Source organism: Strongylocentrotus purpuratus, unplaced genomic scaffold (genome assembly GCF_000002235.5).
Source record: "Strongylocentrotus purpuratus isolate Spur 01 unplaced genomic scaffold, Spur_5.0 spur5_scaffold_14, whole genome shotgun sequence".
Classification (NCBI taxonomy): Eukaryota; Metazoa; Echinodermata; class Echinoidea; order Camarodonta; family Strongylocentrotidae; genus Strongylocentrotus; species Strongylocentrotus purpuratus.
Genome location: NW_022145599.1, coordinates 19,253,105 through 19,272,175, shown reverse-complemented (window position 1 = coordinate 19,272,175; position 19,071 = coordinate 19,253,105). Strand labels below are relative to the sequence as shown.

General features: G+C 37.8%; 1 protein-coding gene across 1 annotated transcript; it reads right to left on the bottom strand.

The window, feature by feature from the left end:
• Positions 1-2,219: 2,219 nt before the first annotated feature.
• Positions 2,220-17,675, bottom strand: LOC105442128. Its single transcript, XM_030984387.1, has 2 exons — positions 16,753-17,675; positions 2,220-8,401 (listed from the first exon to the last, which is right to left on the bottom strand). Exons 1-2 carry the CDS (start codon positions 16,934-16,936, stop codon positions 7,707-7,709), a joined length of 879 nt encoding a protein of 292 aa, XP_030840247.1. The 5' UTR covers positions 16,937-17,675; the 3' UTR covers positions 2,220-7,706.
• Between the last annotated feature and the right edge of the window lie 1,396 nt (positions 17,676-19,071).

The window sequence follows — 19,071 nt, the reverse complement described above, 5'->3', positions numbered from 1 at the left end:
AAAATCCAGTCATTTGATTAATTTAAAAGAAACGTGGGAATCGAGGTTTCACCATCTGTTTCCAAGTACTACCCAGTATATCCAGATGTTATTCCAACGAGAATGAGCCACACAACATCAGATTTTTGTCCATATACATAAACAAAACAAAAAATGGTGGTTGATGTAGTGTAATCTACTAGGAAACTGTGTTAATGTAAGAATAAGTTGATCATGAAATGTTTATTTCCTCTAGACATGGGCTATTGTTCATCTACCGGTATTCTATTCAACAACAAAACAAAAAAATCACTTTGCCCAACATTTATGTTGTAACGAGAATAACAACATTAAAATTTTTCATCAATTATCAGCAGTCCATGGAAATACTAAGATTTGACCAAAAGAGGTTTCTCATGTTTCCAAAAAACCTAGGGGTTATCCATTTGCAACAAAAAAATGCCCCCTTTTTTGTTTGAAGGGGGGGGGGGGGGGGCAAAAAGAAGAAGAAAGAGAAGGAGAAGAAGCAATATTGCCAGTGGGGCTGGATTAACAAGTGGGTATTCGAGAATGTATTATGAGTGACAATGAAATATTATATAACATAGTAAACTTTTAATACGATTTTGCCTTTTTGGGGTTTCTCAATACCACCCCTTCCATTTCAACCTTTAGAAAAAATGTTTAATGAAAATTCTCTTGAATACTGTATAAAAAAAAGTCAAATGAAAATACAAAGCGCTACCTTAGACTACATTCCCCTAGTATGTGGTTGACATGATGAGTACCTTAAAGACAGCCGCCCCCACCCCCCACCCCCCCCCCCCCGATACGAACAAATATTCAACATTTTGGCACAAAAAGTATCTTAGGGTGTTTATACCCCTTAGGGTATGACAAGACAATGTCAAAGATTATAAAAGCCTTTTAAGGTTTAACAAACAAGAAATATTCTTAGAAAAGAAACAATGTACAACAATGGGAACTAGTTCAAACGATCTGAAGCAATGCCAAATGACTTGGCAGATAATTCCAACTCCAAGTGAATAGTCTTTAGGCCTGTCTTCATCAGCTCGAGTTTGCCAAATAACCTGCTATTTTCAGACTCGGGAAATCAGCCCGAACCCGAAATATCAGGATATTTGGCAAGTGAAGACGCATAATATCTTGGGCTAGTTTGCTATTTGTCCAGCACTTTGCGCAAACGCTGAACAAAACATCTTGAGCTGATTTCTCGAGCTGATGAAGACGCGATTTGTAACTTCGGGCAAACTTTCTGAATCAGAAATAGCGGGCTATCTGGCAAACTCGAACTGATGACGACAGGCCTTTTGAAATGTGTGTCCTTGGACTTGGAATATCCACCTTTTATCCCCCAAAACACAAAACTCAAAACTCAGAAAACAGAAACTACTTTGGGAGCCAGGCCATGTATAGTATACACAATTAACAACTCAACCTTTCAAAAGATACCGATCATTGAATGTCCTTGCAGTATTCACATTCATTATCTTAAGCTAATCACATGTATGCATACATTTTAAGTCAGTAAAGTGTTGTGATAAAGGTTCTGTAAGAGCGCTTTTCAAGTGCCAATATTGCATTGTATTGTAGTGTAGACATCATAGATGTATTATAGTTCACTTATTCCAGAATAGTATAATATGGGGATACCACTTAATGTCTTCCTGGCTCTGAACACACAGTACTCCATCCTACATTAACAAAAAAACATACCATCAATGCCATAATAAAATATTTAAAAGATTTAATCCACTCCCCCTTCTTAATAATAATGGAATAAAGCTTGGAGGGAGTCAATGCCCTCATGAATGTAAGAATCATTGAATGAAGGGCGTTATCAAGAACATTTTCTGCGTAATCGTAAACAGGCTTAATGATAGCGATACTAGCTCCCTCCGCCTCCTGTACTATTATCAAACAATGTACAACAAAGTTTTCTATAGAAACAGGAAGGTCTCATATCTCTGTTTTGTTTCTCAGGTCATTCACTCAAGGTGGGAGGTAATTTTGTGGATGTAAAGCGCATGTCATTTGACTATTGACTCTGTTTGGTAGCATCTTGGTCATTTTAAATGTTCAAGGTGTTGCACATATCACTGTGATGTGGTTTCCTTTTCCTGTTTGTTTCCTATGCATGTGAAGCAGTGCGTATGATGCATGTGCATCCTTAAACCATTCTTTCTTTCTTTTTGGTTATTTATTTTTTTTGGGGGGGGGGGGGGGGGGGGGAGGGGCATTCACCCGAACTGGGAGGTACTTTTATGGCATAAAGCGTATGGTGCTACACTATCAACATAGTTTCGAAGCGACTTGGTATTTTTGAACTTTAAAGTGTCAAAGTTGAATATCACTGTTTTGTGGTTTCCCTTCCTGTTCAAGTGCATCCTTAAATTATTATTTAATTTTTTTTTAAATTTGGGGGGTGGGCATTGTCTGACCATATTTTCTCACATTTTCAGCCCAAATTTTCCAATGGTAATGAGCAACAATTACATTTTTAGAATTATAGACAGGGTAGAAAACTTGCTTGTCTAATACTATGAACTTTTGCAATTGCTGACAATGTGTTAACATTTTGAATACGCTAATAGAAATTTTGAATGAGGGAAGAGGGTGGGGGGGGGGGGGGGGGTTGTTGTTATACCCCTCATTCACTAACTATATCCCTGTGTCTTTTTGGGCTGAGACACCAGCATACCACCAGAGCTGCCTACTTGCACCAGAATATTTCAGTATTCTAGTGGCTCAATACTCAGTATTTTAATTGTTGAGGAAATTACTATTTCATAAGTACAAAGCCGAATGATACAAAAACTTGATATCTCAAACTCAATAGTTAGCATACTTTAATATAGCCTTTGCTAATTCTTTGAAAGACAGCGGAACTAATAAAAATTTGAAAATGTAGTGGCTCTCTACAACCTACATATTGAAATGAATATCCAAGCATAAAAATGCTCATGGATGTGGCTATGATCAATGGTATTTTGAGATAAAGTAAAGGGAATTTCGCAAACACCTGGTTCTCAGTCCTATTGTTATCATGGCGCATACTTTTCCGATTAATCACGCAACCATTTCCACGCGAACATTTGGCTTCTCTGACACTATCACCTATTCCAATCACCTTTTTATTACCCTTTTTTCGTTGAGGGGGTAGCCATTTTATCAATTGCAGAGGCCGGAACAGGGAACAAGAAACTATATATCAGTATACTTCCCAAAACATTCTGGAAAATATGTTTCGTTTTGAATATACATGTAAGTACATATTCATACATGTATATCATATTCAAGCATGTATACCAGAAAGGGGTAAATGAAATGAACATTTGTATAATTATGAGGCAGGAGTGAAATTAATTGGTACCATTATGGACCAGAAGCATGCTCCAAGCAGCTCTAAAGTTTATAAATGCTTTTCAGGCTCTGAGCAAAAGATATAAACTACATTCACTTTGGCAGTCAAAAGGGATAATACATGTCACAGGGATAAAAGAATGCTTAAACTGCACATGTTCACATCTGTAGGCATGACAGTCAGATATTTGATGGATTACATACGGTTGTCATCATTCATGATAATCCCTTCAACCACCAGAACATATGTTCTCCTAACATTCAATTTCAACAAAGATGAATAGCGTCCATTAGGGTTTCTACCAGGAGAAAGACACAAACCTCATTTTGAATAATTACTGGGACCATCTTCCCGCCCAACAGTTTTAGTTTGATGAATGGAAGTAATTATACGCCAGCTACACCCATAGGGCGGCCACAAACGAAGGCCAGCTGCCCTTGCCCCCCTGTCGGGTGAACAGGGGTACGATTTCTCACCCCTCTTCTTCCTGTAGCTCCCGAAACCACCATGGCCCTAAAATGAACTCTCGATTTCCATGAAATGTAAATTCAGCTCAATTAGGTGATAATGAACAAAGTTTTGGAATTTTTTCTTTCTGCATTAATTCAGGCATATATTCTGACCCCATTATTAAAAATCAATGGACCTTTACTGTAATTATAGGGCTTTCCCAAGCAATACCAGTTGAACAATATGCAGGAAGGGGTTTGATTATTACATCTCTTTCCCATATTGGAAAGGTGTCATTATCTTTTATCAGGCTTTGTAAAAGAAATCTAAATTTGTAACAAAGGAGGCTCAAACTTTTAATAAAGGTGGTTTGACCTCAATCCTATATTATATTTATATCACTAACTACTCTGATAAATTATCATGAAGTTATTGCACTCTAATTGAAACCAAAAGTATTTATTTTATGCAAAGCTCCTTGAGTAATCAAATGATATGAAAGTATTATTTCTCCATCATTAACAAGAATGATTTAATGTCTGATTTCCAATTAATCAATATCAAAACCAAAAGTTTTTCCCATGTAAATCTCCTTCTTGAATCACATGATATGAGAGCATTTCCTCTCTTTTCCAATGAAATTGAATATCGAGTAATAACATATTGTTGATTCCTGTTATATGAAATGACTTTATGAAGCATTAAGTCAACTTTTGTGTGTGTGTGTGGACCCCCGTTAAAAGTTATATGAAACCCCCAAATTCCAGTGACCTCCTTTTGACCTGGTAATACAAAAATTATTGATTTCTTGCTTTACAAAGTGCTGATTTGCTTATGGCAGGTGGTGCATTGTGGGGGCAAGCTCGGTGCAGACAAGGTCTTTCCCAGTGCTTAGCCTGTACAATGTATGCATTCATTGAAAGATAGAGTTTATTTGAAGGACAGCTACAACCGATCACTGTTAATAAATCAGACTTCATGGATGGATATCATGTCGGCAGTGAAAGTATTTTGGCAGAAAACACCACAAAGATCCCCTTTCCCCTTTTTAGGTGGAAAACAGGGTGCATTTCTTACCCCCTTCCTCCTTCTACCAATTAACACCCCGCAGGCAAAGGGGGTGATATTCATGTTATCGCCCTCTTTCCTAAGCCCAACATTTACCCCAGTCTTCTCTGAAATCTCCAAAGTTCAAGTGGTTACCGACAAGCGAGAGACCAATCACAAATTCTCACTTTTTATGAAGACATCAAGGGCAGAACTAATGGTCCATTCTGCCCCCCCCCCCTCCTGCTCGACCCATGCATGAACCCTCCTTTTCCTAGAACTTGAATCTGGTCAAACAAAAGCTATTTTGCACAGTCTTCCCCTTTCCTCAGCTCTCAAGTGCCTTTTGAATTTGAACCAAACCCCTCTTTTGAATTTCTCCCCAAAACCACTTCCCAGTGATTGCTCCATGAACTTTGATAAAGCCATTCTTACCTTCAGGCTATTTGAAGGCTAATTCACAAAATACAAGAAACACATCACTTTAGAGATTAAGGGATATGCTCTAAATACTTCCTTTCTTAACTGTAATTCACAAGCCACTTAAGCCTGTGATTTGAGGTTGTTTCTTTACAAATATATAAAGCAAACAAAGGCATGGTGTGTTCCTTCACCTTTTAACCGCACTGGACCATTGATTCTGGAGAAAATACTTCCAAGTTTCGCGGACATTTGATAGCACCGACAAAAAGCAGAATGACTATCTCAAATGATTCACCTTCTCCTCAATCCCCTTTGATTAAGTTGAACTTGAAATTGTTGGTTTCTTAACCCAATGAAAGAAAAAATGTAAACTGATGAGCTGAAACCAAACTTAGGAAGGTATACTCACTAAGTATCTAGAGATGATTAATGAGAATATGATGGGAAGAATTTCATCTAAAGAAAGTGAGAAGAATTACATATAGAAAGATTGCAACAAGCAATTGGCTGGAATTGGTAAAAAGGGAGGAAGTCTAAATACTTGGGCCAAATGACTGAGGAAATATCCAGGTTTCTTCAAGAATATGTCTACCTGGTATGGGCATGGTACCCGAAAACCAGAAATATCCTGGAATTTTATGACTGGTAATAATTAAGATTAATGAAGTTTCAGGCTTCGAATCAATGGGATCAACTACTGCCAGAACACTCATTTATAGTGTTGTAATTTTACAAAAGTTTCACGGGATGAAAGTTTCTGGTTGTACAAAAGAAGGGACTAGATCCAATCAAATGAAAGTTCTAGAACCAGTTGGAAAGAAATTAATGGCCACTGACTGAAAGAGTGTGAAAGGATATAGGACACCTGGACCAAGAGATAGGTAACAGACACGTAGATACATAGAAAGCTGGTATTAACAGTCAGGGAGAATAAATCAATGAAATTCAAACAAAATACATTGAGCAAACAAAGAACATTGAAATGTTTAAAAACTCCTCCCCCCCTCCCCCCGATCTTCCCGCCATCCCTCTGTTCCAGCCAGTGCCATCGCTTCACCCCTTAATGACCCCCCTCTTTCCCTGAATTTGGTCCTGCATGACTCCACCTTGACAATGGTGGTGCCCCATTCCAGGGTGGTTTGTGTCATCAAAGGACACACTCGTTGATAACGATGCTCTTCCCTGAAAATGACCCATTGAAGCATTCTTCCAATTCACCAGGAGATCTTAATATAATGGGAAGAGACCGGTATATTGTTGTCTCAGAGGTGTACTTTTAATCCCTCTCTTAATCACAGTAAATTTCTTGTTACAGGTGTAAAGCCAAAGACAAAACATTTTGTTACAAATCTGCGACAATGGATGGAAGTTGAGTCACCTAGATTTATGCCAAGCCATAAAAGAACCACACTAGGGAAAGATTAAAATAGTCATTTTTATCAAGAAATCAGCCATAAAAACACCCCAAATGTCTATGAATGTTGTTAGAACCACCAAGGGAGTCATATGCTGCGTGAAGAATAGATACATTTTTAGAGCCAAGAGTATCAAGCAACCTTGCACCATGAAATTCTAAATTCATACATGATCATTTTTCATGGCTCTGTTTGTTTGGATAACTCTTCTTAATTTATAAATCCCATGAATCTCATGGATATGCTTAATTACATGTTTTAATGAAGTAATACTTGTTCGTACCCTGTTTATTTACTTTTAGCAAATATGCAGAAAACAATGTAGATTCATTCATTCATTGAATGAGTATCTTCCATTAATAGTAAAGAGAAGAAATACAGCAATAACTACATTTAACGGTGTTAGAAGAACAAGAAAATATTCTGTGAAAATAAGATGCGTGAGGCACAATGATACGATGCCACATTTATCTTGAAGCACTCTGACAATTGCGATAAGTTTGGAAATTCATGAGTGTTCATACTCAGTGAAATGATATTACTATTTATTATTCTTCTAATAACTTCATCATGTATTTCTATGTGTTGAGATAAAATATGTGATAATGTGAGAGCTAGTTTGTCATATAAGCTTTATCACAACACTTGAAACAATGAATTAAATATTAATTTTTAAATCAAATTCACTTATAAACAGAATAACCATTCAAAAAGTTTTACAAACTAAGTGTATGTGATGAATTGAACATAAACAGATCACATCATATAATTCAAAATATTCATTAATTGTTATGATAATCATCATCATAACTAAAACATCATCTTTATTAATATTTTCCTAATCATTTACTCTATTATTGCCCCTCTTGAATGAATTTAGAATTTTATTCCATATCAAGGAAATGTTTCGGTATCATACATAATTCATGATACCTAGCAAAGAGCCCATCTTTGCACAAATCAAGTTTAATCTATTAGGTATACATTTAATGGATGGAATAAAGTTATCACAGGGTATGTACAGTGCCACTACCATGTCTAGTTCTCTGAGAGCCCCCATCCACACTGCTCCCACTATCTAGACTAGCATCATCCCTGTCGTCATGGCAACTATCATCATCATCCATCTCCCTATGATGCTGCATTGTCCTCATCTCCATGCCGGGTTTCTCGCGGCTTGCCTCGTCTTTCCAGGAGCTGCTCAGCTTCCTCAGCTGATCGGAGGCGCTCTCCGTCACTGACTTCTCCATGCTGCCACCGGAACACGGCGACGCCGACACCGGATTGATGCCGACCTGCGCCGGCGCTTTGGTGTCGTAGGCGAACGGGATGGAGCTGCTGGCGGAGGACTGGTTGCTCGTTTCCAGATCCGAGCTGGGATTGGTCAAGTTGCGCACCCTCTCCGTCGACGCGGGAGGGATGATCTTCGGTGACCCACCCGCCACCGCTGGTCTCTCGCCTTGGATGAGGGACACCGCCGGTGCCTTTGACGGTGCAAGTGTGGGAGGAAGTGCTGCTGCTTGTTTGTGTGATGAACCACTCCCACTGAAAGGGGAGCTGCCGTCTGGATGACTGGTGGCCCCAAAGGCTGAAAGGGAGAGGGCTTCTTGAGCTTCCTCTACCGGTGATTCTTGGTACTTGACAGGGGTTTCTCGGGCATCACGGGACTTTGAAAGGATAGATTGTGGCATGCTCCCTTTCTCTGAAAAAACAACAACATAAAATACCCAAACATAAACAATGATATGACTGATTACAAATGAATCACAGCAATGAGTAGATTTTTTAACATACATGTACCAAGTGTCATAGTTGGCTTGGGAATAATTAAATCATGAAGTTAATAAAATAAGCACAAAATGCACAAATAAAAGGAGTGAAAACACACTACCTATATACTTTTACAGAAATGATTTTGAAGCTAAATCAAACACTAATGTTTTAATGGTTTTATTCAGTACTGTAAATGGCACTCCAAAGAGTTGATGATTTTTCTAAATGGTGTTTGGGATTTAAAAATGGGCCTTATGAGTGTGAATCCTCAACAAATTAATACTGCCACTTCTTCTTAGTTTTGTTTTAACCCTTTGATTGCTTTCTTTGCCCCTCTGCACAGTTGCCTGTTTGCCACATGTGCAATTTTTTACAAAACACTGGGCACCAACTGACCAACTAACGTAATAGCTTTGCAAATTAATCAATTTCTTGTTGTGATTAGCTCAATAACAACCATTCTAACACCTGTATAGGTTCATCTTGCACTGAAAACAGAAAAAATATTCTTGTATCCTTTGGTTATAGTATACATCAATCCCATGCTAAATACAATGTGGCACAGGGAGATTATTTGTGTGGCATGCACAGAGTTGAAACATGCTGTTTTCAGCCAATAATATGATCATGCCATGCCTCTGGCTATAATAGCACAAGCCTTTAAAGTGCAACAGACTGTATCATTATCAATGAAGTTCTAAAAAACAATGCAAAAACTGGGAGATGAACAAACACATTCAACAAGACAATTGAACAAAAATATTATCATTAATACTAATTGTTCGGTATCACCTGTGCGTGCGAAGCCAGGGAAACGATGATCACACTATGAATATGACTGACAAAGAAAGCGGACAAAATATACAGTTCCTCAGGTAGACAAAGGAACATCCCTTCACTGCTATTATGTAAAAATGTGTAGAACAGGTGTCACATGCATATTCACCTTTTTACATAATATCAGTGAAGGGATGTTCCTTTGTCTACCTGAGGAACTGTATATTTTGTCCGCTTTCTTTGTCTGTCATGTTCATAGTGTGATCATCGTTGTGTATGATCTTTCATGCAAACAAATATTATGAAGGACTTTTTGAAGTCAAATTATAAGTTTTACAACCTAACTTCATGGGGTATTGTGGTACTACACAATCTGTCATGGGACTAAATTACGCAATGAAAGCAAGTACATGGGCCTTGATGTCTACGGTACACGTAGCTGTTTTAGAGACATGTAACATATGTTAAAAATGGGGCCATCACAATTTTGAGCTTTAAGTTTGTGAAACTTCAAAGTTGTAAACAACGTTCCACAACAAAGAAGATTCACACGGGACCAACACAACAAGTATTTAGTTTCAAACTTCAAGCGACCACTTGTATAGAAAGACACACAATTTTGTTTCTCTTGAACAGTGTTTGTCATTGGAATGTGCACTAACGGAACCATTCGTAAAGACCACTTGCCTATAAAACCTCTTTTAATGTCTCCCTTGAGTGGTCTTTATATACAGGTTTTTAATTAACTTTGATAATTTGATACAATTCTGTGACAGTAGACCTGTCCTCATCAGACCGAAGTTGCAAAATATCCCGTAATTTTCAGACTCCGGATATTTTCCCAAAGCTCAAAATTGCGTCTTCACCAGACCAATACTGTTATCACATATTGAGGGTTCAGTGACACAAAGACGTAACTCCATATCAGGCCCAAATGAGAAGCAATGCTGACAAAATGTCTTGACTACTAGAACATAAGTGCCATGCAGGGGATCAAATCCATGAACTTCACAACTCCAGTTGAATGTTTAAACTTTGACTATGACTCCATCTTATACTTTTCTAGAGAGATAACAGCTTTCTGGCTCTCAGTTCAGCCGATGAAATATGGGCAGTATTAGTGACAACGATATTCAGAGAACAGTCACCTCTTTGCTCATTGTTCATATAACTATAACTTCAACTATGATACCACTTTATACTTTTCTAGAGAGATACCGCTAACAGCTTTCTGACTCTCAGTTCAGCCGATGAAATATGGGCAGTATTAGTGACAACGACATGTGACTTGGAGAACAGTCATCTCTTTGCTCATTGTTCATATAACTATAACTTGAACTATGATACCACTTTATACTTTTCTGGAGAGATACCGCTAACAGCTTTCTGGCTCTCAGTTCAGCCGATGAAATATGGGCAGTATTAGTGACGAGGACATGTGATTGGGAGAACAGTCACCTCTTTGCTCATCCATCGTTCATATCTTTATTTATTTTCAGAGGAAATTGCCAGGAAATTGTTCTCTGACTATCGCTAGACATGAATCAGTAAGGTTGTGGCCCTCGATTTAGGATAAATATAGACGGACTGAGCCTGTATTGTATTCTGCCAACAGGGCTGAAGTCTGGATGACATTACTTTGGTTCAATCCCTTCACATAGCCAGAATTCCCTTTTCGGAATGCTGCGGGCTGATGCTGAAACCTCTTCAGCAAAGTTCTAGATGCACTAGCCCTAGAACATAGTTTTCACTAAATTTAATATTGTGGACAAAAAGTTTGTGTGGGAAGGGGGGGGGGGGGGGGGGGAGAGAGTATTTTTCAAAGAAAGGTATGTCTTCAATTTTGTTAGGAGCTTTGGAACTGAATGAGAGCTAGGCAAAAGCAAAAGCTAGGCTAAAGATAATCATTTTTGTTGTTGTAATTGTAATGAAAGTTTAAGAAATTACTTCTGTGAAATAGAGTGTCCCTTAGCGACAAGTATCTGCTATCATCTTATATCTTGGTGTAATATATTTTTAAAAAAATCTTCCATAACACATATTAGACTGAATGTTGTCTAAAACATACAATTTGAGAATGCAATGAAATTCTGTGACTGGGGGAGGAGTATCTTAGAATATGCCAGAAAAAGAGGTTTGAGGGGGAAGAACGTATTCCAGACTTGAAATATTCATGGCATAAGCCGAGGGCTAGAGGGCATACCATTCTGGTGGCACATTAATGCCGAAAACCCAGACAAAGAAGTCATTATAAGAACTTAAAGGAACACTCCAACGTATGGGGGCAATGATGCCCTCCCCCAAGGAAAATGAAAGGAAAAAATAAAAACAAGATAAAAAAAAGGGGGGGGGGGAGAGGGGGCAATCTATCTGCAACTCTACCCTCTCAAAAATATTAAGTGACTATTCCTGGTCTTCAATTTCTCTTGTAACAAACGTCAATATAATATTTCATTTTTAAACGAAAAATGTCAATATGCTATAAACATGCTGATTCTGTAACACCATTATGCATGATTCTATTCAAAATGCAGCTTTCACCTTCATTTTTTTTTCCAGCTGAAAAGGGAGAGAAAAAAAGTCTGAATATTTCATAAAGCTCTTGGAATGTTTCTGGGTAAAGTTCTCAAACAAAGCATTGTCTACCAGAGCACTCTTTACATTGTATAGCATCCCTTTGTGCGTTTATGGTAGTCATTTCTTTTTGGGTTACCTGGGAAGCTGACACTAACAGGAAAAAAAGAAAAGATGTTTGTATTATGGAGGGACTTACAGCTTTTTATTGTTAATCGAGGAAACAGGAAAAGAGACTGCCTTTCAGAGTGCTGCATAAACATGCTGACCTGGGCTTGAACCAAGTGTCTTCCTGATTAAAGACTTTGGCTGAAACCACTGAATCTTTTTTGGTTGGTTATCCCTGATATGCAGGCCGGAATGCAATGTTATGATATCAGCGATATTTTTTGGGATTAACACTGACAAGCAACTTTGCTCTTGCCCCCCTCTCTGCATACTGGATTTACCCCCTTGTCATTTAGTTGTTTTTCTTGTTATGTATGTATGTATGTACTCCTTTGTATTTTATTATTACATTGTTTTGTACTTGCATGTTTTGTATTTTTAAACTGAAATGTGGAAAATAAATAAATAGATGAAATAAATGAATGAAATAAATGAACCAAAATATATGTTCATAACTGTGTTTAGTGTACCGTAAGTAGTATGTAAGTAAGGTAAGTAAGGTATGTGAGATGGTGAAAATCACCCTTTTGAATATATTGTCATTAATTGTACATGTTACTGGCTACTTTGTTGATTGCGCATCTAGTTTATCTGGTTTTGCTTGGTTGGTCCTGGTTATTCATTCCAGGAATAAAATAAATATTTAATTTGCCTTCCATGTTTACTTTTCTCAAGACTGAAACTTATATAAAGAAAGAGGTATGAAAAGAAGTTACATATGCCTGACCAAGCCCATCATTTTCTGAACACTTTTAAGGTTTTATTTTTTTATTTTTTTGCATTCCATGAGTATAAAAGATGCGAAACAAGCACAGACTCGATCAACTCTAAAATCTGGATCATGGCATGCACTTCAAATCAAGAGGAACAATTATATCTGTACCATAAATAAAATCTGTCGCCAGTTAGTTATCCAGTGGGAGGACAATTCAAAGAAAATCTAGATCGCAACATTAAAGGAGAAGGTAGAAAAGAAGAAGGTAGAAAAGAGGAAGGTAGGAAAAGGGAGCAGAGGAAAAGATATTCAAACTAGAAATGCAATCGTGTGACAACGATGTGCGTGCAATGACGCCGTGTTTCTACGTGTCAAACGAAAGAGCTTCTCTCGGACTATCCAGAGCAATTTGCACGAAGTCTGTAGTTTCTGTGATATTGGAGATAGGTAGGGCGAACGAAAGGCATCAACAGTGACCTTGATGGGATGGTACTATGCCTACGAAGTTTGAAAGAAATTGGGATAGGGGAAAGAACCTAGAAAGGGCTCGCAAGCACTGCGTGCACAAACCAATGGGATTTGGTGCATGTTTGACATTGCAATCAAGTTCGTTCTGGGGGATAAAAGCGTGAACCCGATATGTCCCATAGACAATGCGTGTAATGAATGGGCGGAAAACGTGCAGGATCTGTATTATGGCCGGAGTTAAATTGTTTTTTCTCTCTCTCTTTACGTCTCTTTATGGGCCGTATTTGGTATCATTAGAAAGAGAATTTCATGGTTGTTATTGTAAACCACTCTTTTTTTTTCTATGATAATCCTATCGAAACACGTGATGTAAAATAGATGTATAGGACAAAATGGCGTCTTAAATGGCCCCCTTGACCAATTTCAAAAATCTGGCCAAGAGGTGCCCTGCGTATTGGAACTCGGCATGTCACTGCAAATTTTCAAGGAAAAAAAAGGACGTTTAAGGGGCGAAAAGCAGTCTGAAAAAATGACGTCATAGCCGAAACGTGTTAGGTTCGGGCGGAAACTCGGCGGAATTCGTGTAGTGATCTTTGTTCAAATGCAATTTACTCACAATTTTCTGTGTGAACATATATAATACTTGGTATCATCCGAAAGGGCACTTCATTGCGGTCAGTTTGACACCATTGTTAACTGCGCGCAATGTATTGCGCGCATTGAACGCGCTATTACGTAATCCATAGTAAATTCATCATTTTTGGCGATAACTTTGCGCTGACATATTCGAATTTTACCAAACTTGGCAGACAGTTGTCACGTATATGGATACATATGTCTGCAAAGTTTCATTGATGTAGATATAACGATCGCCATTTTAGAGCAAATTGAAGTTATTTCTCAATTTTCTTGAAAATGGCGAATTTGGAGGGCAATTTTCTCAAATTTGGTCAGTGATAGGGTATATCATTTTGTATATGGCTGGAAAGGGCATATCTTCGAGTATCTAAATCCAAAAAAGGGTACGGGTTTGCCAAGCCATAATGGAGATACGGCCACAGAGAGAAAGCCAATTCCCAGAACTTTAGAGGGCGCTATTTATGTTGTGCAAATTCATTGGGGCGTGAAATTTGGCATGGCTATGTGCAATTATAAGATAAAGATACTGTGAGATTTAAATACAAAACGGAATTTATATGAGAAAGTTATGGCAGTTTTAGATTATTTAGGGGTCCATTTTTCAAGAATTAGAGAGATTTGTGACGGAGTCGGTTTCAGATTTTAATTTTGAGTATGAAGATGGCATTTTGAAGGGCAGGTTATACGTCGCAGATTAAAGAACATCTCTTAGACTATCTAGAGGAATTTGTTAGAAGTTTGTAGGATCTAGGATAGTGGAGATAGGAAGGAAGAAAGAAAGGCCTTAAAATGGACCAGAAACGGACAAAATGGCGCCTGGACGGTTAGGCATGAGTGATTTCGAAAATCGAAGAATGTAGTGACCTTGATGAGATGTTAGAGACTATGCCTATGAAATTTGAAAGGAAAAGGACATGAGGAAAGCACCTAACTAGGAATAACAAGCACTACGTGCAAAACGAATGGGATTTTTGGACGATAAGGATAAGGATAAGGATAAGTATATTAATGGGGCAGAATGTGAACGAAAACAAGGCAATGACGAAGGTCGTCATTGCAAAAACATGTTAGGAACAAGAGGCAAGAAAGAACAATGAAAACAAAGAGACAAAGAAAGAGCTATTTAAAGAATATTCCATTTTACTATGTCCCATTTGCAGGCCCCAAAAAGGCATTCCACCGGCATTTGGAAGATAATACTATTTTAGAACGTCCCTCAAAACGAAAGGGATTTTGACTTTTTGTGGGAAAATAATGACCGTTAGTTGTCAATCAAACTTTAGGGATTGCAGTCCTTTTAATAAATAGTCTGATTTTCAGACCCTTGATATTAGAGCGGTAGCTTGGAAAAGCAAAATTGGGAGAAATACAAAAATGAATTTATGGATTTTGAATTATACATTGCAGGCCTACATACTTTGATGCACCCAGATTTATTTGCCCTTCGCTTTTGACTATATCATTTTTAGTTTCTAAATTCGAATTGAATATTTAGTTTCTAAATTGTCATTCTGACTTCAGACAGTGTCAAACTGTAAATCTATGCTTGACATTTTTTAGAATTTGTTTTTGTTTTTATCAATACCAGGACCTAAAGCAACCTATTCCAAATGACTTTTTCTTCAAACTATCTACCGTAATTAAAGGTGTATTAACCGCACCTTTTTGCCGCCGAAAAAAGTTCAAAGTCGGGGGTGCGGTTTATACACGGTACACCTGGCGCTATGCCTGGCAATGTCTCCCAGCTCAGTAATCGGTGTGTTGACTCACCACTCGGAAACTAAAACAACACTCAAATTTGTCTGTCATCTTGGTTTGAAAGTAATCTTTCTGATAGATTTCAATATGTAGTTGAAAATAATAATTCCTCCAATTTTTCTTCTATTATACTGCGTACCACAAGGTTCTATCCTAGGTCCTCTACTGTTTTTTAAGTAGGCAAAAAAAAGTCGGCAAAAAAAAAGAAGAAAAAAAAAGAGGGGTGCGGTTAATACACGAGGGCAGTTTATACAACGTTAATTACGGTAAGCAGCCGAGAGCCAGAAGGGTGTTGAAAAAATGTTAAGGCACGTCAGGCTCTGAGCAGGCAACTCATATTTTCAAATTTTTGTGACATAAAGTGGGGAAAAGGTACAGATACAAATTCAAGAAAATTGACTTCTCTTTAGGCTATAATATCGCCAGCTGAGGGCCAGAATGTTGTTAACTAAGGTCCCAAAAACAAAAAAACATGTTTAGCGTCCTGCCTTTTTGAAAAATAGGAAGGAGGAGACCCTTTTTTTTCTTTAAATAGCCGCTCAAAATGGCCGCTCGGTACATTTTCCATGACAGTCAGGCTATTTTTCAAGATGGCCGCCGGCATTTAATTTATTTATAAAAAATAATCAGAAATAGATCATTTAGCAGACGGGGATGCTAAACATGTATATTTTTTTAATGGCCTAATAGCACTTCCAAGGCTTTCCTTACGTTAAGGCCCTTTTGGGCTCAGAGCAGAAGACTCATAGGTCTGTTTGGAGCCAGAAGGGAGATTAATTCATATACTTTAATACAGAGTTAACACCCTTCTGGCTCCTCAATAGCTGATATTGTTTTACGACACAAAGTAGGGGGAAAGACATGAACTTTGATCACATTAGGTATGTCTTCATCAGCTCAAGATTTCGTCGAGATTGCCAAATAGCCCGCTATTTCTGATTTGGGAAATAAGCCTGAAGTTACAAATCGCGTCCTCATCAGCTCAAGACACTACCTCGACACTCGAGCTCAAAAAGTTAGCTCAAGATATTTTGCTCAGCGTTTGCGCATAGTGCGAGTCTTCGGGCTGATGAAGGCGCAAACTAACTAGATAATTTGCGATCGGGATAGTTGAAATAGCGGAATATTTGGCAATCTCGAGCTGATGAGGGCAGGCCTATTTTCAGCATGCATGCACTCACCTCCATGATGATGGCTGTCTGATTGACCCTTTGACCTTGCGCCTTGCTGGGGGTCCTTGGGGCCTTGATGACCCTGGGGTGGGGCCTGCTGGGTGGAGCCAGTGGCTGAGGGACCCCCTCCTGATTTGGCCCTGAGGGAGCAAAGGTAAGGAAGGAGAAAGAAAGAAAGAAATGAGGTTAACATCGTGAAAATCGTGATCCAGGTGAGTGGTTTCTTGGAAAGTACAAACCTTTAGATAAAGGTTGGCCATACTGTAAAATGTCATAGGTGTACAATACATTTTTTTCACTTTTTTTCTTCATTTGTGGAAACCTTGATAGTCAGAATTCAAAAGACACAAGTATACTTGAACCCAGGTCATGTCACACCAATAAAAGGCTAGAGACCTGACCTCTGGACCTATTTTTATCTCCCCTAAGCCTGGTTTTGCTGGTGTTTGCAGTTTCATGATCACCTGTAAAGCAGTTAGCGACATCGCAGATGTAATACATGTAGGTACTATATAATGTGAATCCAGAATGTTATTGTTATTCAGACATTAACAGAGCAAGTGAAGTTGTAAGTTTTGCAAGATTGATATATCCTTTTTTACACCAAAATCACAATCTAAAAGGACAGGTATAATATTAGGACATAGAACACAGTTTGCCAGTAAATGAATTATTAAGAGATATATATTACTTGACATTCATCATCCAAGCTAACAACAGGAGAGGACTTTAAGCTTTTATGCAATGTGCCATGATTTTTGCACACAAAAAAGGTCTTTCAAATATTCAAGGAAAACATGTCCTGCATGCTAGTCAAATCTTATGCATGTTGAAGCTTTAGGGTTACTCTTTTACATATTATCCCATGAAAAACTTCAAATATACATTTAATCTTCATAAGCTATCAGGTATAGTTTTAATTCATAGCTACATGTTAAACATCTTATCGTCTGGTTGGAGTCGACTTGTTAACTTTTAACACAGAATTAACACTTTTCAGGCTTTAAACAGACAACATGATCAATTTGGACCTTGGGAGCTACTGTTCTTCAATTCATTTCATTACAATGTCAATATAGCTGTAATAAAATATAAAAAAAGTAAAGCACAAACACTGATTGTTATCAGAAAAGTACACAGAAGTCTAATAATATGAACAATAATCTGGAAAAATACAAATACGATCATGCAAATGCCATAGACGAAAACAAACTTCTACCTCTGATGATGTTCCAAAGTTCAGATTATTTGTAGCAACGACCCTTTGCCCTCTTAAGCGTATTTGGTTTTTTTAATGTTATTATGATTTGATAAGAGTTAATGGACTTTTGAAACTGAATTGCGAAAGATATATCTTGAAACTATTTGAAGTATGATGCTGAACAAAAATAGATACACTTGAATTGCCAGTAGATTGAAGCAATTCAAGATAGAGTTTGAGATGATCAAAGATTATTCACATGATTAAACAAACAGTTTTTTTTTTTTTTTACATTACAATAGTTTGAAATGTCAGTTTCTTGGTAAAACCATAATCTTTGTCAAACAATAAAACAAAGTATTGTGCTGAACACAAATAGATAAACTTGAATTGCCAGTAGATTGAAGCAATTCAAGATAAAGTATGAGATGCTCAAAGATTATTCACAATTAATAAACAAACAAGTGTTACATTACACTAGTTTGTTATGTCAGTTTCTGGGTATAAAACCATCATCTTTGTCAAACAATTAAAAAAAACATGTACATTATTCTACTGCTTATGATCTCAACTCTAATCAATTCATGCCATAATAGGCCTACTGTTAAAAAGTTCCATATCCGTGAAGTCCAGTATTGCAATAATTTGTTGTGTGGCTGGCAGGTCTTTAGCATGCTCGTAAGCCATAGCACTTTAACAGAATCTCTAGTAACCCACTTCTAAGGTTTTGAGTGCTCCATACATTTTATATACCCATGGCACAGGTAAACCACATACTAGAGTATATAGTTTCATATTGAAAAAGCACATATTTTTGAAGTTCTGGGGCATAATTTTAATGCGAACAACCCCCTGCTTCATGCAATATAGTACGTACGTCTTTTAGCAGCCGCATGGCGACTCATTCTGCTACTTCGCTTAAAAGATATTATTAAAAAATGCATGAGAAAACAGCCAGCATTAATATTTGAAATCAAATTTCCCCAGAAATTCTGACAAACTGGTGTGAAAGACTCCTGCTAACCCCAGCCTGCGAGAAGCTACCTCGCTTTTACGTCAGGATACAGATGGATAAAAATAGCAAGATACCCTCGGATTCTGTGAATTAGGGGGAACGTTGAGCAGCT

Excerpts from the sequence above, each read along its gene's own strand:
- LOC105442128 (XM_030984387.1), bottom strand. The coding sequence starts at position 16,936 with ATGTTAACCTCATTTCTTTCTTTCTTTCTCCTTCCTTACCTTTGCTCC. Across the intron at positions 8,402-16,752 it reads AGACAGCCATCATCATGGAG|AGAAAGGGAGCATGCCACAA; the intron begins GTGAGTGCATGC and ends TTGTTTTTTCAG.